Source organism: Panthera leo, chromosome C2 (assembly GCF_018350215.1).
Source record: "Panthera leo isolate Ple1 chromosome C2, P.leo_Ple1_pat1.1, whole genome shotgun sequence".
Lineage (NCBI taxonomy): Eukaryota > Metazoa > Chordata > Mammalia > Carnivora > Felidae > Panthera > Panthera leo.
In genome coordinates this window covers 54,410,284-54,433,658 of record NC_056687.1, presented here as the reverse complement: position 1 = coordinate 54,433,658, position 23,375 = coordinate 54,410,284, and the positions used below count along the sequence as shown (strand labels likewise).

Genomic DNA, 23,375 nt, shown 5'->3' with positions numbered 1-23,375 from the left:
GGTATGAAAATAAATAGCCAAAAAAGGTCACTTTAAATTATTGGTAATTTCTGATACACAAACGGATTCCTTTTTTCCTGGCCACATAAAATGAACATGCACTCCATGCCAAGCAATTTTCAGTGCATGTTCTTCCAAGTTTATAATGTATTCATATACATTAATGATAAATATAATAGCACCAATAATAGCTCTATTCCCACTAAACCCTTGGGACTGCCTAGAAGACTGAAATTGATTTACTTTTCTGCCCCCTATAGGGCAGAATTAGGGCTGCAGAATAAGGTAACTTTGATCAACCCACTTCATACCATGGTAATAATGCAAGGAGGAGTGGGGAAAGGACATCTGAGGTTGATGTATTACTACCTCTCATCATTCACCCCAGCCCTAAATACACAGATCACACACACACTTGGTACCCATACGGAGAGTGAACCTAGTGAGGTTAAACACAATTTGTCCCGCTGAAAACTGCTCTGTAGTGTCAGATCTAAGACTAACACCCAGGTCTCCTGATTCCAATCTGATTCATTCTTTCTACCACAATGCACGTGCTATGATACCATGTTCTACATGAGACACGGTTTCATTCTTTAAAAAAGAAAACATTTAGAACAATATCATTCCAAGTAAAGAGTAATATGGTCTTAAGTGCCTCTTAGACTTCTTTGACTGTTCCTCAGTGCCTTACATTTACCAAGTGTGAGCAGAATATATCTTTAAAATACACAAGAGCTAATACATATCACATTTTGGATGTTAGAATTTAATGCTGAGACCAGCACAACAATTCACATTTGACTGTGCCAGCTAAGAGCACAAACAATACTCTGGAGAGGTGGTGAATGTGAGGTAACAGGTTAGAGAACAGATACACTGCTGGCAGTTTTTGTAAAAGTGCAAGGACATAAAAGCAGACATCTGGCTCATGTGAGCTGTGCCTACCGAATGCAAACAATTTCATGTTTGTTATAAACCCAAGTTTGAATATTTTTGAGAAATATCTTTAACACATGAGTGTTTTTGATAAATGACTTAGGCCAAATGTGCATTTTAATTTTCTTCTCTCTTTCAGGATACAAATGAGAGTGTATCTGGGAATCAAGAGATGTGGACTTCTTCATTAAGTTCCCCTTTCTGGTCTTAAGTAAATCAAAGAGGTTGGACTTAACGAGCTTTAAGATTGCTTCTAGGTTTTAAATGAAGCAACTCCTGATTAAGCGCTACCAAAACGTTCAGCTCCTTAAAAATGGCTACAATGGAAAAAAAAAAAAAAAGAGGAATCAATGGGAAGAAGAGGACAGCTACCTACACATCACAGAAATGAGTACTCACCAGAGGGTTCAATATTTAACAGAAATTAGGTACACATCACAAGTAAATAGGGCTGTGGGAAATTTTGAAGTAAAATCTGCACCTAGGAACTGTAACGTTATGTTAATCAACATGGAACTTTCCTTGGCTATCCATAAGCCTCTGGAGCATTCATTAGAACATATTTAGGGGTACTGAGAGGTGGGCTGGGCAAAGTTCAGGACAGGAACGCTGCTGACATGCCCACGTCCAGCCAACCAGGAAAACCCTATGCTGGCTCTATTCTGACTCCTGTAAGCACCTGCCTGCAACATGAATGCAATATTGAATATATTTAATTATGGAAACTCTAATTTCTGGTGAATGTGGTTCAAAGTTTTAAGTGCCCCCCTTGACAAATTAAGCTCCACAGGACACACTGCCTGACCCTTACCAGGGTCAAAAATCTGTCAGTTGATTTGAAAATTTAAAACAACACAATTATGAGCCCTCAGGTATAGTGCCGTTGGCTGAGCCTATATAAATTATGCCTTTTTAAACCTTTCCAAAACAGACTACCCGAAATGATACAAAGGGTATTGTTTCTTTTACCTTCTGTAGGGTGAATGGCATCCAAGAAGAGTTGCTTGTTTGACCATTTATCCCCACTTCCTAAAAACAATGAGAGAAAGAAAGTGAAACTCTATTTCCAGGATAGACACATACACTATAAAAATAAGACTACACTTAAGAGCTTATATAGGACACATTATCACACAAATGAAGCAGAGTTTTATTTTAACTATTTAATTTTCAAAATGACATTTGCCAACTAAAATAATCAGGCTATACAGGAAATGGATTAAAAATAAACAAATTCGCCTTTTATGAAATCACACTGCTGGATAATTTCTATGACTTTAAGATAACTGAAGATTAGTTCAAAGGGAATGATAAAAGCCAACATTTTTACCTGAAAAGTGATATTTCTCTACTGGAAGCAGAGAAAAAAATAGTAACATACAAAACTAAGAGGCTAGAGTGGAGGTGAAAATAAAACCCAAATTAAGTAAAAGGTTACATATAGGAACACGGAGGCACATATGTCTACACATGGAAGACAGGTGCATTTTAAGCCTCATTCCAGAAACATAAAAGGCTTCACAAGTGGCCATGCAAGTAGAATGCAAATGGGCATCAGATGAGTAGGCTCATAGTCACGAAAGTAACATGCAGGGCGATGCTAAAGAAAGCCTAACTTCCAGGCCACGTGGCTGTACTGAACCAGATGGGAACATTGGTCTTTTGTGTGAAAGAATAGGAGTCCTGAACTATGAGAAGGCAGAAATCTTCAGATGAGCCTTGAAGAGGTTCAAGGGCCCATCAAAATCATAACAATAAGATAGATGCTCACAGTGAAGAGATGGTGGAGGGCAATGCGTCTCTAGTGCCCTCTGGAAATAAGTTATGTGACTGAAGGGGGTGGGAAGAGTCTGGCAAACGAAGTAATGTAGATTGGAAAAAGATAGGTTACGACTTAGGAGTGGAATCCTCCTGGATAAGAATCCTCAAGGGTCGGAGAGAGTACAGAAATGGTGGCACTTTCATATGAATAGGGAACTCTTAAGGTTTCAGGAGATAGGAAAACGTGGTCCTGCTTTGATGGCTGCCAAACATGAGAAAAACAAGAAAAGTCAAAGAAAATAAGTGGATAAGAGCTCAAGAAGACTAAGTTACAAAATGCACCAAATACGGATGAAAACAAAGCAATTTTAGGATTCATATGGAACGCTGAAAATAGAGACATTACGGGATTTGAGTAGGAACCCAAGTGAAGGAGATCTCTCTTTGCAATTAGCTGTGGAGTCTAGAAATAATGAATTATGCCTGCATTAGGAGCCGATGACACTGAAGCAAGCCAAGGGGAGGAAAAGGCAAAGGTGGTGCACAGAAGCGTTACTCAAAGATGGTTCACAATGGAGGTGGCCAAGAAACCTTGATGGAGGATGGAAGGCACCAATACCTTTTTCCGGAACATTAGGCTTCTCCTTTTTGTGCTTATATTTGCTGACAATTTTGTGGAATAAGTTCTTTTTCTGAGACTGGAAAGGACCTACAGACAATATTAATATAAATATATTTTAAATTCACAATGTTTCATAAAACAATACTGTGTGTTCCTCAACAATTACACCCTCCTCCCACCTATGGTAGAAGCAAACTGAGTCACAAGAAAGGTCATCTTGCATATTTTTCTTTACTCATAACTAGTGCTCAACACCCTTCCTTAGGCTTATTTAAAACCCGGTGAAATTTTCCTTAGCAATATATTGGGCAGAAGCCCCTAGTAGGGCTGGGACTCCTTAAGCAGAAACTGCAGATTTAGTGACTAGAGACAGACTACAACCCATAATAGCACAGTAGTTGTACTCTTCAATAAAGATTTAGATTCCTAAATCTAAATATCATGAAGGAAAGGATGGCAGGGGCATTTCTTCTCTTCTTAGAAACTGGTTTTCATAGTAAGAACAGCAATTTAGGACAATAATTGGCATGTTAGCATCAGATAGCTTTCTAGCCTTTTCTGTGGTTATTTTAGGAAGAAAACCTGCTTTAAAGATAGAGAAATATTTGCAAAAAAAAAAAAAAAAATCAGGGCGGGGAGGGGAGTCTCAGATTGTATCTTTGTTTTCTTAAAGAAAACAGAACTAAGATTTTCAATCACCAATCGGAAATGTCAACGGCAGCACTGACCTCCCCAAAGCAGGTTTCTTTCTATACCCTCTGCATATTCCTATGTGAAACGGACTCAAAACATTTTACATAACTTCTGTTTGCTCATCTGTAAATGGGGATAACGATAGTGCCTAACTCAAAGAGCTGATGTGAGGATTTAAAAAGTTGGAGACTCTATAAACTGCCCCTGTTGCACCTACCCACCTGCCAATATCTGCACCCACACATGCTGCCCTCCTGCCAAAGGCAAACTATCTACACTCCTGCCTAAAGTATACAACATGCTGGCTTTTATGTTTGCACATATCTGCAACTGTCGCCAATTTTAGATCATTTTTACCACCTCAAAAAATCAATCCCATATCCTGTAGCTACCTATCACCCTTCCCTATTTCTGCATTCCTTCTACCTCTAAGCAACCACTAATCCACTTTCTGTCTCTAAAGATCTGCCTATTCTGGTAACCTCATATAAATGAATCATGTAATATGGTCTTTTGTGTCTGGATTCTTTCACTTGGTATGTTTGCAAGGTTCACCCATGTCATAGCATGCATCAGCATTTCACTCCTTTTTAAGATTGAATAGGACTCCACTGTGTGGATTATACTACATTTTGTTTATTCACTCATCAGTTGATAGATATTTGGCTTGTTTCCACCTTTTGGCTGTTATAAATAATCCTGTTACGAATATTCACATATAAGCTTTAGTGTGGACATGTGTGTTCATTTCTCTTGGACATAGAATACTTAACCAGTGGAATTGCTAGGTGATATGGTAACTCTATGTTTATAAACCTTTGGAGGAACTGCCAGGCCCTTTAACATCCTTACCAACACATTGTTATCTGTCTTTGATTATGACCATCATAAGGATGTATTTCTCTCACTGTAGTTTTGATTTGCATTTCCCTAATGAGTAATGATGTCAAGCATCTTTTCCTGAGCTCACTGGCCATTTGCATACCTTCTTTAGAGAAATGTCTATTCTGATAATTTGCCCATTTTTCAACTGAATTTTCTTTCTTCTTACTGACGCATACAGTTCTTTATATATTCTAGATAAAAGCCCTTTATCAGATATGTGATTTGCAAATATTTTCTCCCATTCTGTGGATTTTCTTTTCACTTTCTTATTAGTGTCCTATGAAGCATAAAAGTTTAAAATTTTGAAGAAGTCCAATTTATTCACTTTGTATGTGGTTATTCAGTTCTCCTAGTTCCATTTTGAAAAGACGATTCCTTTCCCCCTTTGAACAGTCTTGGCTTCCTCACTGAAAAACTGTTGACCAATGATGTACAGGTTGATTTCTGGGCCCTCAATTCTATTCCACTAACCTATATAACTATGTTAGCACCATGTTGAATTGTCTACTGGTTTTTGTAGCCAGTTTTGAAACTGAAAAAATTTTGGCTATTCTGAATTCCTCGCAATTCCACATTAATTTTAGAATCTCTTATCAGTATCTACAAAATTAAACTGACATTCTAACAGGGGTTGGGTTGAATCTGTGTATCAATTTGAAAGAGTGTTTCCACCTTAATAATATTAAGTCATCTAATCCATGAACATGGGATGTTTTTCCATTTATTTGTCTTTCAACAATATTTTGTAGTTTTCAATTTGTTGTACTTCTTTTGTTAAATTTATTCCTATGTACTTTATTCTTTTTGATGTTGCTGTAGATGGAATTGTTTCTCCAATATTTTTAGATTGTTTATTGAAACTGTATAGAAATACAACTGATTTTTGTATAATGATCTTGTACTCTGCAACCCTGGTGAACTCATTCATTCATAAGCTATGGTAGTTTTCTAGGGAAATCCTTAGGTTTTCTATATAAAATATCATGTCATCTGTGAACAGAAAGAGTTTTACTTCTTCCTTTCCACAATACAGAAGACTTTTGTTTTCTTTTTCTTGCCTAAGTGCCCTGGCTAGAACCTCAATTATGATGTTGAACAGAAGTGCTGAGAATGGACATTCTTGACTTGCTCCCTACTTTAGGGGGAAGCATTCAGTCTTTCATTATTAAATATGCTGTTTTGGGATTTTTATAGGTGTTCTTTAGCAGGTTGAGAAACTTTCTATTCTCAGTTTGTTGAGTATTCTCATTAAATGTGTTGGATTTTGTCAAATGCTTTTTTTCTACATCTATCAAGATGATCACATGGGTTTTTTGTTGTTCTATTGATATTGTATATTACATTAATTGATTTTTGGATATGCAACCAACATTGCATTCTGCAAGTAAAATCCCATTTGGTAATGGTGTATAATTCTTATTATATGTTGCTGGATTTGGTTTGCTACTATTTTGTTAAGGATTTTTATGTCCATTATTTTGAGAGATAGGATCTTGTAGTTTCTCTTTCTCGTGATATCTTTGTCTAGTTTTGAGATTAGGGTGATGCTGGCCTCATAGAATGAATTAGGAAGTGTTCCCTCTTCTAATTTTTGAGTAGGTTTGAAAAACTGATATTAATTCTTCCTTGAACATTTGGTAGAATTCAGCAGTGAAGCCTGGGGTTGGTTCCCTCCTCTCCCAGGTATTTTTGTGATTACTAAATTCAATCTTTTTAGTAGTTACTGTTCTATTCAGACTATTTCTTAAGTCAGTTTTGCTAGAGTTCTTTCTAGGAATTGTCTATTTCATGTAGGTTATCTAACTTATTGGTATATAATTGTTCATAGTATTCCTTTATAATCCATTCCATTTCTGTAAGATCAGTAGTAATGTCCCCAATATTATTTCTGATTGTAGTAACTTTGGTCTTCTTGCTTTTATTTTTATTTTATTTACTTATTTTTTGTTTAAAAAATTTTTTTAACATTTATTTATTTTTTGAGAGACAGAGAATGTGAGTGGGGGAGAGGCAGGGAGAGAGAATGGAGACACAGAATCTGAAGTAGGCTCCAGGCTCCGAGCTGTCAGCACAGAGCCCAATGAGGGGCTCAAACTCATGAACAATGAGGTCATGACCTGAGCCAAAGTCAGATGCTTGCTTAACCGACTAAACCACCCAGGCACCCCTAGTTTTCTGTCTTTTTTAATTGGTCAGTGTAGCTAAACATTTCTCCTATTTGTTGTTTTTAAAGAACCAGCTTTTGGTTTCATTGGCTCTCTATTGATTTTCTATTCTTTATTTAATTTTATTATGTCCTCTCTCATCTTTATCATTTCCTTTCTTATACTTTCTTTAGGTTTAGTTTGCTCTTTTTCTTACAATGTTTCAAGGTAGGCTAGGTTGTTAATTTGAGATCTTTCCTCTTTCTTAGCATATACATTTAAAGCTATAAACTTCCCTCTAAAGCATTGCTTTAGCTGTAGCCCATAAATTTTGGGATGTTGTTTTTTCATTTTTATTCATCTCAAAGTATTTTCTGATTTCCTTATGAATTTCTTCTTTGAATTATTAATTATTTATTTAGACTTATTGAGTTATTTAGAGTGTATTGTTTAATTGCTACATATTCGTGAGTTTCCCAAATATTTCCTGTTGTTGACATTTAATTTCATTCCACTGTGGTCTGAACACGTAATTTGATTACTTCAATCCTTTTAAATTTATTGGTTTGTTTTAAGGCCTAGTATATGGTGCATTCTAGAGACTGTTCCCGTGTTCACTGCAGAAGAATATATATTCTACTATTGATGGGTGGAGTGTTTTATATAGAGGCACAGCTTGGAGATATTGCAGGCTTGGTTCCAGGCCACCACAATAAAGCAAACATCGCAATAAAGTGAATCAAATTAATGTTTTGGTTTCTAATGCATATAAAAGTTACATTTACACTATACCATAGTCTATTAAGTGTGCAATTACATTAGGTCTACAAAAAAAGCACGTATCTTAATCAAAGGGTATCTTATTGCTAAAAAATGTTAACTATTATCTGAGTTGTAATCACTGATCACAGATCACCAGTGTGACACAGAGACATCAAGTAAGTAAATGTTAGAATGCTGATATACTTGACACAGGGTTGACCCAAACCTTCAGTTTGTAACACAACACAGTATCTGCTAAATGCAATAAAATGAGGTATACCTGTACTTTTTTTTAGGACTAGTTAATGTTACCTGTTCAAGTCTTCTCTTTCCTCGTTGATCTTTCGCCTAGTTGTTCTATTGAACCTACTCTTCCCCCCCCCCACCCCCCACAGCATGTCTCACCTTCTAACACATTATATGCTTTGTTTTTTGTTTATGCTTGCTTACTACCTGGTACCCCTGCCATAAGGAACCACCATGGCAGCACAATCCTTTGTTTTCATTCGCAGATATATTCTACATGTCAGAATGGTGTTTAGCATATGACTGGTTCTGAATAATACTTGTTACATGAACAAAGTTCTTAAACCACTGGCTGGCACAAAGTAAAAGCTCAAGAAATGACAGTTGTTGCTATTGTTACTGATAACAGAAAGTTGTGCATTTTTCGATGACTACACCAAGCCATCCTTTTTAAATAACCACAAGCAAATACTTCTGAGTTAGCCGGTGGTGGTTTGAAATAGAAAAAGAAAATGTCTTGTTGACTTTTTTTTGGGAAAAAGTGAGCAAGAAGGGAAAGAAAATAAATTTAACAAATATAAAAAATATATATCATGTGTACATAGTACACTAATATTACAGGTATTCTCTATAATCCATTTGCAATCACTGCTTTACATATTTTATACAACCTAGGAAACTTCAGGCTGGTGCCCTGAATGATACACAGATAATCACATAAAACAGAAGTGGAAGAATGCAGAAGAACAATTCTGAGACCTCCTAGGACCATAAGGAGGGATGGAATGAGTTAGGGAAGAAGAAAAGGATACATATTTTCAGACCCAACCATACTCAGAGAAATCTAAAAAGTACAATTTAAGGATAGAACTAAAGATAGCAGTTGTCAATTTTAACATGAGAAAAGAACATCCAGAGTGATTTGGTACATAGAGGAGCTTCTGTAAACTTTTATTTTTAAACTTCCTTGCTCCTAGCCATCCCCCAAACTATAGCTATAAAATAAAACTAAGTAAATGACAATTTCATATAAAAAAGAAAGTGACAAACTTGAAGGGAGTAATACAGAAGATATAATTGCAGTCACTGGGAAGCAGCAATTTCAGAGTCAAGAAGTGAACAATTTCTGCTCACCACGTACATATGTGTGGCATTTTGTCTAAAGGAAAGAAAGCCAAAATTTGTAATAAACAGCAAAAATAAGGAAATTTATTACCATTTTCCCCCTCAGTTAATTATATTAATGCAGAAACATACATGGAAGGAAAATAAGGTAGGAAGTGAAAAGCAGAGAAGAGAGTTTCAGAAGCCATTGTTCAGAAACCAAAAAAATTGCCAATGGGGGGTGCTGGCCGGCTCCACTGGTAAAGCATGCAACTCTTGATCTTGAGGTTGTGAATTTAGCCCCACGTTGGGGGAAGAGATTACTCAAAAAAAAACTGCAACAGTCTTTCACTAAACTACCACCTCAAGTTCTGATTCCATTTCTCTCCCGCATCGCCAAACCAAATTTCTTGAAGGAGGGTTTGAATCAGCTTCTACTTCCTTATAACAAAAATCACTTGTTGCTGGCATATAAACTAGCTTAGGACTCCACTTAAGTTTTTAGGCAGGATGGCCTGTAATTTGACAAAATCCATCTCCTTGGCACCTAACTTCATAGCTGGGTAGACAACAGAAAACCTCCGCCTGAGAGGATAAGAGCAGTGCCACAGAGACATTAACAATAAATAACCTTTCCAAAACATTAATGTTGTTCATGGTTAAGGAGCTGTAGTGACACAGGACACTTTGGGGGGTAAAGAGCTGTAGTGACACAGGAGCCAGTTCAGTATTAGCCTGTTATGATAAATTTTTAAGGTCAGCAGGTAAGGTGATTTAGTAAACCTTGCTTTTTAAAAACTGTTGTAGGGAACAAATGTTATGCATAACTCAAATGGTGGTGACTTATGCCCAGGTTCAATGGTTTCATGTTTCTAAGCTATAAAAAAAGCAGAAGTTTTATTCTAAAATTGGCTATCATTTTTGTAATAGACACAAATAATGAATGACCAATGAAACAATAAATTCCTTTGTGATAATTTACAGCTAAGTGCTCCCAGCTACTGGGCATGTGGATCTGCTGACTTGAGGAAGTCTGGGTGAGCCAGCCACAGTCAAGTTAGGATTCAACGAGGGGAAGAAGCTACCTCATCGAGCCAGACATGCATGCCTTGTGAAGGAACTCAGGATTATATTAGGTACACCTTTTACATCTGCAAATGTGCTATCCCCATGTTCCTGAAAACATCTGGTGGCAATGAAGACTCTCGGTTAACAGGGCAAAATACAGAGTTCTGCCCAACCTGGAAGCTATAACTTCTTGATAGGAAGGGCTGGGCTGGCTGACATCAGCACTAGGTCCGGTAACACTGAATGTAGCCTCAGTTTGGCTCAATCCCAAACAGGGGATTCTGTCCTCAACCTTTAATTTTATAAACCTGAGTCGTTTATTATCATTGTGATTTTTTAAAATTGAAAATCTTTAATCATTTGGAATTCCAATTTTAAAATATGAGGATCAACAGCATGTGTGATAATGGGCTAAGGAACAATGTGGGAAGATTGAAGATATACAGGGGAAAAGTGAAGTCAAGGGTCAAGCTGGGGCATAATTTAAACACTCTAAGTTCAAGTCAATTAACTTTTTCTTCATGACCCGACTTTGTCTGAAAATTACTATTCTGTACAGCACTCTGACTTCTGATACTTTTGTAAAAAGTGCTTCATAAATTAACAATATACTTAAAATAATGTGTCAAAACCTATCCCTTAAGTTACAATTAAATTTAGACTTCTAATTTAAAGCTTTTATTTGAATATATACAAGTAACTAAGGGAGATAAACCAGAAAACACTATAGGCCTGGGCTGCCTGAACTGAACTGTACCAGTTAGATGCATTACAACTTACTGGGTAATTTGTTCTTAGAAGCAAGGGAAATTCTTTTCCTAAGTCGTTATGCTCTGCCTACTATAATATAGCCTGAGCCCAGTCAGAGGAAGGTATCATTTAGTTATGTTCACCCTTTTCGTCCTAGTTTTCTTTTTTAAAGTTTATGTTTATTTTGAGAGAGTGCGCACGCACATGCGCGCGCGCTCGCGCGCGCGCACACACACACACACACACACACACACACACACACACACAAAGCAGGGGAAGGGCAGAGAGGGAGGGAGAAAGAGAATCACAAGCAGGCCCCATGTTGTCAGTGCAGAGCCTGACTCGGGGCTCAATCTCACTGCGAGATCATGAACTGAGCTGAAATCAAGAGTTGGACACTTAACCAAGTTACCTACTTGTAGAGTCGTAGAGTTGTAGAGTTTCTGTTGTAGAGTTTCTGACAAGACCCAGTATACAGACATGAGGGACAGGGCAAAGATAGCGGAGGGGACAATGGACAAGGGAAAGAGAGTCTTTGGAAATGCAGATATAAATAAGGAGACAACTGGGAAAACAGAATCATAAACCCAAGCAGATACTATGTTGTTGAGATATGTGACTGTATAAATGCATACATACATAACCATTTCCTCTAGATACTACAGTTCAGAAAAATTCTATATATTTTACATAACCTTGAGTAGCTAAAAAACATACCTAGTATAAGGCAGGAAAAAAATATAAATGTTGAATGATAAACACGTAAGAAAATAAAGGCAAAATGCTAAACTGCTGAAGAAGAAATGAGGTTTCCTATGGACACATGCTCTTTTGCTAATAAACTAATGATTTCATACATAGTTTTTGCTTTGAACAATTCATTATGCACAGATGCAAAGAGTCTAGAGTCTAAGAAAACAATCTCTATCCTCTAAAGATCAGGCAATTACAGCACAGCTGGTATGATAATTTCATTAATAACTTGTGGGACAGTGCACTGGTGGTGCTAATGCCAAATTACAATTAGTTACAAATACTATTTCTTTAGTTTGCTAAATAGAGAATATATCATTTAGTGTCTGTTTTATTTTAACTGCATTTTGCTCCATGAGTCAGAATGCAGAGCAAAATCTAAAGTCTTGAAAGACTTCCTACCCACGTAATTACTGATACACTGTAAGAACCAGTGACTTTGGGCTTGAGAGGCATAACAGAAGCGTTAAGATGATATTGTATGAAGTATAATCCAAAGCTCCAAAAACCTATTTCACATCAAAAGAAATACTGTTAATCTCAGCTGGGAGAGGAAAAACATATAACAGATAACTAAGACTCAAGAGAAGGTCTCATGAAAATAGATCCTAACTCAGGGTTTTATAGCTTTACAAAAATAAATCTATTGTTACATTCCCTGATAGATAATTTGGCCAGCTTCAGGGCTCGAAAATGAATGTCTCCAACTACCAGGAGTGGAGGAAGAGAATACATCCTGTGCATCAATCAATTAAGTTCCATTTTATTGGCTTGTCAGGTATTTATCAGTAACTTTGAATCCAAGAATTATGGGAGCTCATGATACCTGGCATCTTTGGGCTCATGGACTACTTTGCCTATTCCTAGATATCCCTAGGGCACAAAGATTGTCATTTCATTGGTAATCCATTACAGTGTTCAGCTACCTACCTGTCAACAAGGCTATTTTATTTCTTTCCTACTTATCTTGGAAGATCTCGATATAACCCTACTTTCTTTTCCCAGATGAGCAAACTTGGTGAAGCAACATTTCTTTTTTAGTTCTTTATTCACTAGACTTGTTTTTATTGACCACAGAGGAAAACCAAGCTAATTCTGAAATCACTTTTATGTTCCTCTCCACCTTTAATCACGAAGGGAGAATTTTCTTCAGCCATACAGATCTATCGTGAGATACAGATCACAAAGTGACTGTCCTCAGTTGTGTCAACTGTGGTGTCCAAAGAAGGTTTTAGGTCTAGAGGGAGAAAATTTTAATTTCTTCAAAGAAACCATAATTTTTCCTAGACCTTATATCGTCCCTCTAAATCCATGCAATTGTATCTGCTCATTAATATTTATCGCTGATTATCCACGAATGCTAGAATTTAGCAAGATTTATGTGAAGATATATATCATCTTGTATCTATCCATCCATCCATCTAAAATGCACACAAAAAGGGAAAGTATCTGATCTGACATGGAACAGGCAGGAGGCAGCCACTTGTACAGGGTAAATTACATCAACTCTTCCATCAGATCCTACAAGCAACAAAAACTCAGCCACACCAGTTCTTCATTTCTCCATTCACTGTCCTTACAGGAAGTGACTAAATGGGATGACGTCTTTCACATCTGTATGGAAAACTAGAGATACATTTTTCCCACCAGTTTTTAGACTGGAGTAAAATCAGAAGACAAGTTTCTCAATAAAAGCAATGCTGTCATTTTGGGTAGGACAGTCCTTTATTGTGCTTGAAATGTCCTGAGCAGGCTACTATGTTTAGAACCCCAGTCCCTGCCCCACATGTAAAGGTGGTCTCACACTCTTTACCACCGTTCTTTGAACTACAGTGTTGCCCTTGATGAATGCTGAGATCCACCCAAGTCATGCTGATAATATAAAAGCTCCCCTTATGTACAAGGGAAGATGGTGATATTCTTCAAAACGAATATGCTAAATAGCATTTTTCTAAACTTAATAAAACCAATTTAAAGGTATTGCCAGAGCATTATTTTCATTTGGTTCATACTGCCAGTAAAGAATGGAGTCTTCTTACTAGGCAAATAGAACAATTTCATAGTCCCAGAGTTCAACTTGTCAGATAGAGTGAATAGAAGGGTGAGGCTCGGCCAACAGTTTCTGCTCAAGAAAAGCTTAACATCTCCAGGTTAGAATTCTGAAGAGCAGAAAGTCAAAGACCATGTGTAACATTTTCAAAAAAATGACATATTTAAGGGCAAATGCTCGGGCTGGGATGTCAAAGAAGAGAGGCTGAGGAGGATAAGGAGAGAAAGAAGGGAGAGAGAAGTGAGGTGGGAGCCAAAACAACCCTGGAAAGCAAGCTAAAATTCTAATGGCTGCTGCCTCACTGCCTCAGTCTAAATCCAGTTACGTATCTAAAGGGAGTTGCAGAAGCTTAGAAGAGGGCTGAGATGCTGACCACACTGTAGGAGGACACATCTGTAGAGCACTGTAGAGCACACATCTAACCTTTGCTGGTTTTAGTCGGTTCCGAGGCCATGTTTCCAGTCTTCTTCTTTTTTCTTGGGACAGGTACACATTTCCGGTCAAATGTAACAGGACTGTATTGAGGGAGGCTGTTGAATTTCTTTTCAAATTCTTCGTCCAGCTTTGCTGAGCTAATAAGAGAGGGGGGATGCAATCAATCAGCACGTGACATAAATATTTAAACAGAAAATTATATGAGACCTATTTTAAGATACTCCATTTTAAAAACAGGGTCCCTGATAATTAGGGCACTGTTGATAAACTCTGTGGTAGGACAAAAAAAACCATCTTTTCAGAAATGCTTGAAAAGATTTACCAGCACAGTTTTTTCAGTCAACTCACAAGAAAGGTTGTCTTGTTTGTTACCTTAGAAAAGCAGAGACATTATTTAAAATATAAGAATATTTTTGAAGTTCTCTCCATTGGCATGGACATTTTCCACTAAGTTCAATACAAAGCATATTCCATCCACACAAGTTTCTCATTGTAAAGATTTGTGTGTGTGTGTGTGTGTGTGTGTGTGTGTGTGTGTATGTAGGCAAGTTTATTGGTGATGGGGTATCACCATCAGCATTTTTATAAGATTTACTTTTTAAAAACATATTTACTAACTAGTACTTGCTTAAAACATCTACACACAAAGAAAACACAAAAATTCTGAGGATCATAAAAACAAATTCTGGAGAGTTGACCAGAATGGCGTTAAACCACTCAACGACAAGGAAAGCCAGTTTTCAATGAACACACTGGCAGAGAGGCAGCACCACTTTCACGCAAACCAGGAACGACTGCAGAAACGGCACTAGCAAAGTTGGGAAATCCTTGGGCTGCTTCTGACGGTCTCGAAGGCCCCCACGCAACAATGGCAGCATGCCTGCTGGATCACTGGCTGGCTTCTGACTTCCACTTACTGAGACTTATTAACTAAGATGAAACCCAAACAGATGGGAGAAGCTGCAGCAGAATGGTGGCGCGTGCCGGATGGAGAATGGAAAGCCTTCTGGGGAGAGGGCAGCTTTGAGTCAACTCACAAGAAGCTAACAGCTAATGTGTTAGGCTGCTACCTACAGCATGTACTTGAGGTGTGTCCACCTAAAACTATTCTGTTTGGAGGAATATACACAAGTTGGGGAACAGAGACAAGACAGTCCGATAACCAAAGAATGGTCGATGGAAAAAGGCCACTAATTAGTTCTATCAAAGCAGGGAAGGTGGGCGCCTGGGTAGCTCAGGCAGCTAAGCGCCAATTTCAGCTCAGGTTGTGATCTCGCAGTTATGGGTTTGAGCTCCGTGTCAGTCTCCGTGCTGACAGTACAGAGCCTGCTTTAGATCCTGTTTCCCTCTCTCTGCCCCTCTTCACCTTCTCTCTATCAAAAATAAATAAATATTAAAAAAATAAAAAGCAGGGAGGGTGGTGGGGGTGATACTGCTTCATTAATAAAATCACCTTTTCTATCCAGTTAAAAAAGATTTGTAACTAATGGAAAAATCAGATAGTAATCAGATACTATCAGAAAGCTACCTATAACTTTTTCAGATAATCTGAAAAAATCAAAAGAAAATCATGAAAATGCGAGTTATAACTCGTAAGGTCCCTTGGGACTTTTTTTTCCTTGTCTTTTTTCAACTATAATAATCATCCACGGTTTTTTTTTGGGCGGGGGGGAGATCTGTAAGATTAGAACCACCAATACTAAGTGAATTTTTCTTGGCAACAAATAGCATATTTTCTGTGATAAAAGGGGTTAAAATGCCTATTTAGAAATCTCAGAGAAGACTGATAGGAACTGGCATCTCATACTGCTCATCCGCTGTGTTGGTATATTCCAAACAAAGCAGACCCAGATAGTCTAATTCTGAAAGGCCTATGTATGTCAGCGGGGGTGGGAGTGGGGGGTTGGTGGGGGACAGGAAAGACCAGAGGTTCAAGACCAGAGATTTAAGCCTATAGGAAAACCACACTCCCAGTTACATACATGTGCCTTCCTTAGAAATTATTAAAACAAAAACAACCCATACACCAATCTCTTTTCAGAGATAGATTTTCAAAATATTGTTTCATTTTTCTTGTTCCTAAAGAAGATTGGTAAAAACACCTCTCTCACGGCTCTCAGCAGTTTCTAATGGAAGCATCAGAGACCTCTCTGCTGAGAGTCTTAATTTCTGCTTTATTTCCCCAGGATCCCATACTGTCTGCTCAAGACCTGCTCCTCTCTCAGTGAGCAGACCCACAGGGCACTAGTAGTTCTAGAAGATACAGAGCATTGGTACTGACACTCAGTGGTCACTTTTTAAGGAAATTTTGCATTTGAAAATATCATTTGACGATGATGAATATGAGAATTTTTATGTTATTATTTATAAGTTGAGTTTGTAAGCAAAACTAATTTGAACTACTTTGGACTTATAAAATATTAGAAAAGAAATACATAAAATTAAAAAAAATATCATCTGAGTAAATCATCTTGAGGAATTTAACAAGAGAAATAATTTCCAATCTCCCCTTTGTGATGACCTGGAGCCTTACAATTACCGGATTTTAAAGCATTGTAACTTCCAAGGAAAAAACATATTGTTCCACTAACAGAAATGCAAATACTTATGAATAAACCAAATACTTCTGATCCATGAAATCTGCATACCTTTAAACACACTTATGAAGAAATATGGAAAATGTAAAAATGTACTTATTTCCATTCAATATATTCTTTTCAAATTGGGCTAATAAGAAATCTCGAAGGATTTTTAACAGTTTAACTGAATATGCAGATACCTTCCTCTTTATTAAGATTGGTATTAAGAGTCTTTGGAATAACACTAAAAATGAAGTAATTCTTAATGATTTTATCTCGATGTACATGCTATTGCTTGATATTGCATTTCAGCACATAATTAATGACTGAGTATTCTCTGCAGCAGAGTCAATCTAACATTTTTATCTTAGAGCAACAGAACATGGTTTCGACACAAATGGTTAGATAGAGGTCGAAGGATAATTTTATTTACCTTACCCTTTTGAGCTGTCATTATTATTTTATAAATATATGTGCATAACCTTTAGAAATATTAAACAAAGTATATATGGCAAGCAAAATGGCAAAATGCTCACATAAACATGTTTATGCTTAAACATGCTTACATAATATCCATTGTAAACCTTAGATGGAAAAATGCGTCCTGGCAATATTAAAGGATTTACGATGTCACAGCACTAATACATGGTGGGCCTCAATTCAAACTGAAGCCTACATCTCAAATCTACATACTATGTACTATACCTGAAATGCGAGTGGCACGGTCACTCACACAACCGCGTCAACAGCAGGAACCCTGTGGTACGCGGAGATTCTGTGCTCTCACTTGCTTGCTAAGACTGTAATAAGTGCAGAATGAATACTCCAGAAGAAGCAGTTAGTGAATTAGGTTTACCTTGGAAAACCTACCACACTTGGTGTCTATGCAGTGTGCTGACTGTGCTCACAGACACTTACCCAAGGAGAGAATCTTCCTTTGGCTTGGTCTTCTTGAACTTCTTGCTCCCACTGGTCCCACTCTGATTAAACGTCCAGCTTTCTTCATTCCAACAGCCTTCATGGTCAGAGGAGTTTCCTTTTCCTGAGCTTCGTTTCCCTAAGGGAATTTGAGAGAAAGAATATGCTTGGTATATTGGGATGAGGTTGCTTCACAAGTGAATTGTTGACCCCTTAGGTATCGTCCGCATGATGCTATTTGTAACTATTTCAGTTTTGGTGTCCTCTAAGCGATTCGTGATGGACCACCCTTAATAATACAACATGCAAAAAAAAAGTATACAGCTATGGGATAAGTCTTCCTATCACAACTCAACAGGTACTGTGCATACTGTGTGACTCAAGAGACAGACTCACTACTATCACCTTTCCCATTAGAGAATCAGACTAAGGTGTAGAAGCCTTTGCTGGTGGGCACTATTAATGTGAATTTCCCTCAGATTTACTGGAATGATATCCCTGTACTCCCAAGGATCTTCATTCAGGGCTTGTTAGACCCATTTTCTCAGACATCTCTAAATTGGAATTTAGCTTGGCAAGAGGTAGTCCCCTAGCCAGATGCTGTATTTTAAAACAGATGAACTTATATAAAACACTCTGTGAAATAAAGGTATACACATTAACTGGTTTTATGTTTTAAACAGGCCTTCCCTTCAACTATAGTTTTGAATACCTACGGAGAGGGCTAGACAGATTATTTGCTTTTGGAGCCTACAGATCAACATTCTGCCCAACAGATTTGCTTGATTCAGGAAATTCTTTCCTTCAGTTTTAAAAGCCGTAAGAACTTTAAACATGTAGTGCTTATCTTTCAAAACAAGAAGCCAGCCCATACCAGGTTAAAAAAAAAGTTTGAATTATTTGAACACATATCCTGAGAACTACCTACAAAATGAATATAAGATCTGCTCTATGGTGCTAGAAAACATGTAGGTAAAATGACACATGTATATGGTCTATAAACCATAAAGAACTGTATGAATATATTGTTCTGATGCCACATTGTTCTTTATGGTGGCTCTTCTCAATGAGTCTAAAGGAGGCATTCGCTACGTTTCCATATTCTTTTCACTTTTGTGGGAGTTACTTACCTCTGTCAACATTAGCTCGCAGAGAGGTGAGCATGCCTTCAGACACCAGGGTTTTATAAAGAGCACCTTTGCAAGACCTCTCAGATTTCCGGGAGCCACAAGTCTCTATTTTTCTGTGACAGTCACTCTCCTCAGGCTTGGCCTGTCCAGATAGGCTGGGTGGTAATGCATCCTCCGTGGGGGTCAATGGTTCTGCTTTTATACCCTCTGGCACCTCACCAGAAATGTTCTTGCTGGCAGAAATATTAATGAAATCTGGAGGTCTTGACTCTTTGGTGGTGTCTGAGGATTTCTCCTTTGACATTTTCTTCTCTCTTGATTTCACTTTTTTCTTTGGTGGCTTGGCATCCAAAATGCTTCCCTTGCCACTTGAAGATGTGCGGACCTTCTTGCGAGGGGTTTCTCCAAGTTTCTCGATGCCCCAGTCTCCCTTTGCAACGGCTTCAATGGTGTATATAACACTCTCAATGTCAGACTCTGAAGACTGCCTCTTTTTGCAAGTCTTCTTGGGTGTGGATTTATCATTTCCATGTCGATCCATTTTGCTTTTCTTCTTTTTCTTTTTTAGTTTCTCTGGTTTGTTTAATGCTGTGGGATCCTCAATGATCATAATTCCATGAGGATGGCACATATGATCCTTTCTACTGGGAACATCGCTTATTATTATCTTGCTACTGGCAGAATAAGAAAAATCAGGGAAGTGACTACATTTTTGATCTTCTTCTAGTTCTTCCTTTTTAATTTCTTTGGGATCTTCCATTTTTATATCCATTGTATCATCCATTCGTAGCTCCTCAAAATTTCTTAGTTCCTTAGAATCTCTTACATTTTCCTTAGCTGATTTTTCAAATTCTGCTTCCTTCTGTGACCTGGCTTCATCTGTTTTCTCCATTTTTATTTCTCTTTGTTCCTTTCCCTTCTCCAATTCTTTAATTCTTCCACCATCTGATTCTTTTGCCTTCATTAGCTTTGATTCCTCCATTTTAACCCCCTCTGATGCCAGACACATCTAAACGATTCAAACAAAAATGGGAGAATGACAAAATAATTTTTTTTTTTGAAATACACTTGAAATTAGCTTAAACTTTAAAAGTCTATCCCTCTTTAAAGTAATCAAGGCAAACATTACAATAATCAGTCCAATTCTGCCAAACTAATTTAAATAACTCAAATTTTAAAAAGGCTGTAGGCATTATGATATATTCATTACACTTTACATAAGCATGTACTCAAATTCTCATTTTCCAGCTTCATCCGAAGCTTTTTCTATGAAAACATGATTTGGTAGAAAGAAGATGGGTTCTAGAGTTGAAAGACCTGAGTTTGAGTCTTAGTTTTGCTACTTGCTAACTCTGTGGCCTAAAATGAGACATTTCACTGTTCACTCCTCAGCTGTCTTTGTAAAATAAAAAGGATGGCAAGAATGATTGTCTCAGAGGATTCTGTGAGGTTTAAGTGAGAAGATATACTGATGCCAATACTGACTAAATAATCCCCAAAATGTTTAGATGTTTACCTTTTCTTTTTTCTTGGGGAAACGAGAAAAAGAGCAACATTTTGTACCTACCCCGTTGAAGTTAGAAATGAGAAGATGATTCATTAAATAACTACAGAGGATTCTGGTTAATGAAAAGAAAAACAAAAACAAAAACATTACAGGCCTCAGGCACTGACAGATAACCTGAAGATCATAAAAGTGGTGAAAACTAAGTGGTGGTGTTTTTTGTTTTAAACTCACTTGATAGCAGACTTGATCTAATCTGAACTTACACGCCTGAAAATTCTGACCAGAACTAATGTGAAATTGCTTAACATCTTAATTCACATTTAACGTGACTATTCATATACTTTCGCTATCAGCATCTTCATGCATTTGCATTATGCCCTGTGGGAATTAACTGCATAGCATAAGATGCATATACTATATCATTTTTCTAAAATCTGAAAAATTCTGAATACTAAAACACATCTGGCAGCAATCTGGTTATGTTTTAAAACTCCCCAAATTTCACACATAGGACCTTACAGGAAACACTTGCCATCTTCCTCTCCAGTTCCCAGGTACCTCGAAAATTCAATCTAAAGCTATTTTCTGAAAGGGGAAATTGCAGCTTTTGTAAAATTCATTTTCAATACATGGACTTTCATTCATAAACATTCCCTGAAATGCTCCCAAGCGCCAGGCCCCAATGGAGGACCCTAAAGATACAAAGACCATTCTCTGGGTTCAGACTCAGTTTGGGAGGACATGGTTAAATGCATCAAGAAGGCTGGAATGATCGGTCAATATGGGACCTGTTATTGTTGCTTCTCTCAGGAAAATGGTAAAGAACATTGAAATTAGCCAGCATGCTGAGTACACTTGCTCCTTCTGTGGCAAAATCAAGATGAAAATCAGATGAAAAATCTGTGGAGATGTGGCACTGTGGTTCAGGCATGAAAACGGCAGTTGACGTGCCTGGACCTACAGCACCCCTTCTGCCACCACAGGAAGGTCTGCCACCAGATGCCTGAAGGGGATGAAAGACCAGCAGCGGAAGCTCCACCATGTGAAACACTGCCGGCCTATAATAAATGCTTTGATTTATGTAACCAAAAAACAAAAGAAGAATACAAAGATCAATAAGTTCCCCTCTCTGCCTCTGAGGATTCATCATGAGGCTGACGATGCTGATTAGGCCAAGGGCAGAACAGGAGTTCTTCTCCATTATTCATTTTACCAATTTTGTATTAGCAGCTTAGAGGAAAAATAGTACTGGGTTTTGCTGAACCCCCAAATCAAGCATAAGAGTTAGGAAACTGATTCTTTAAAAAAATTTTACCATTGTGTCAAATGGCAAATTGTCAGAAATGTTAATGTATATAAAACTCATTTAAAAAATTGTTTTAAATTAAATTTGAGAGAGAGAGAGTGCGAGCAGGGGAAAGGGGCAAAGAGAGAGGGGGAGAGAGGGAGAGAGAGAGGGATTGAGAATCTTAACTAGGCTCCATGCTCAGTGTGGAGCTTGACATGAGGCTTGACCCCACAACCCTGGGATCAGATCTGAGCCGAAAGAGTCAGATGCCAAACTGACAGAGTCACCGAGGCGCCCCTAAAACTCATTTTTTAAATAGATAAGCCATTCAGTTAAATAGGAGATCCTCTTTTACTTCATTTTTCCCCTTAGTATTTTCAACGCATCTCAAATCTTTCTGTGAGAATTATAATTGATAAGCCTGAGAAGAAATTGCAGAAGGGTGAGAGGAGGCAGATCACGCAAGTTAGAAAAAAATGAACATGACAATCTTCAGATTTTTTCACAGGGAAGATCTGAAACAGTATGGATTCACAATGGAACTATCTTTTTTGGGAAATCACGTAAGTTAACTTTTAGACCTTAGCAAGTAGTTACGAAGACTGAGAACTCCCCTTTAGCGAAAACTTACCAGAAGTAAGTTCAAAGCAAAAATGTTATTTTAATTCTGACACACTGACACATTTAATTCTCCCTGCATATTTTATTCTCGTTGGACAATGTGCTGTTTTTTCATTGATTTTGAAATCATTTTTATTTTCCTTTCTCGATTATCCTAGCCCTTCATGAAGAACTATCTTACATGGGGGCAGAGACAATACTAGTTCTGGAAAGAAGACTGGAAAGGCATCCTCAAGGTAAATTTTACGGTTTTTCAGCCACTGTCACTCTGGCGACCTTTAATAAGTCCCTGCAGGAGCCATGTCCCATAGAGGCACTGGGTTTTATAGTGGCATGCCAACAGTTTGTATTTGCATAGGTTCATCTGAGCAAACCTAATAATACTTTGCAAACTCCATTCTCTGCTTCAATATATTTCAAAATGATTCTCCTCATCACCCTTGATAGGATTCCACAGCTAGGAATGAAATGGAACAAATGCAGACATTCACTCTGGGGACATATTCCAGGAAATAGCATAATATTTCTTGTGGAGGTAATTACACCAGGCACTAGTCATGCTTTACTTCCTTGTTTTGGGCTCTTAAAAGTTTTTTTCTCCCACAAATAGACTATGTTAATCCTAAATTATAAGAAAAACAATTATATTGCTAGAAGTGAAACTATAAAAATAAAACAAATAACTCCGAGTCAAAAACTACAAATCATAAATCTCACTAACCAAAAACCCAAATAAACACAAATCAGACTCAGAGTTGGGTGTCATATTAGGTAATCTAATTTAACATTCTTCCCCATGTAGAAATTCACTTCACTACAATATTCTTGAGACTTAATTATCCAACTTTCTGCACAAAGACACTGACCGTATTAGAGGGTGGTTCTCTCTGAAATATTTAAAATTTGAGGAAAAAACTACCACTCCATCATACTAGTTGTTCTCTGAAGTCACATAAAGAATTCTGCTTTCTCTCATAGGACAGACTCTCAAATCTTAGGAGACAGATGTAAGTCTCTTCTCCTGGTATAATGTCCCAGTTCCCTTAACATGTAAGGCTTTCCGACCTTTCAAAAGTTGGGCCCCTCTTACCTAAATGCAGTATGGTGTCCTGAAGCAAGA

The 23,375-nt window shown here is 37.5% G+C and overlaps 1 protein-coding gene across 7 annotated transcripts in view; it reads right to left on the bottom strand.

The window, feature by feature from the left end:
• BBX (BBX high mobility group box domain containing) overlaps positions 1-23,375 on the bottom strand; it is a 282,183-nt gene that overhangs the window by 18,221 nt on the left and 240,587 nt on the right. For 6 of the 7 annotated variants that reach the window (XM_042955358.1, XM_042955354.1, XM_042955353.1 and 3 more), the window contains 5 exons: positions 18,840-19,848; positions 17,710-17,848; positions 14,201-14,349; positions 3,320-3,409; positions 1,909-1,968 (listed from right to left, as the gene is read on the bottom strand). In XM_042955358.1, coding sequence (XP_042811292.1) covers positions 1,909-1,968; positions 3,320-3,409; positions 14,201-14,349; positions 17,710-17,848; positions 18,840-19,848 — 1,447 coding nt within the window. The remainder of the gene's footprint in view (positions 1-1,908; positions 1,969-3,319; positions 3,410-14,200; positions 14,350-17,709; positions 17,849-18,839; positions 19,849-23,375) is intronic. The other variant, XM_042955359.1, reaches the window with a different exon arrangement.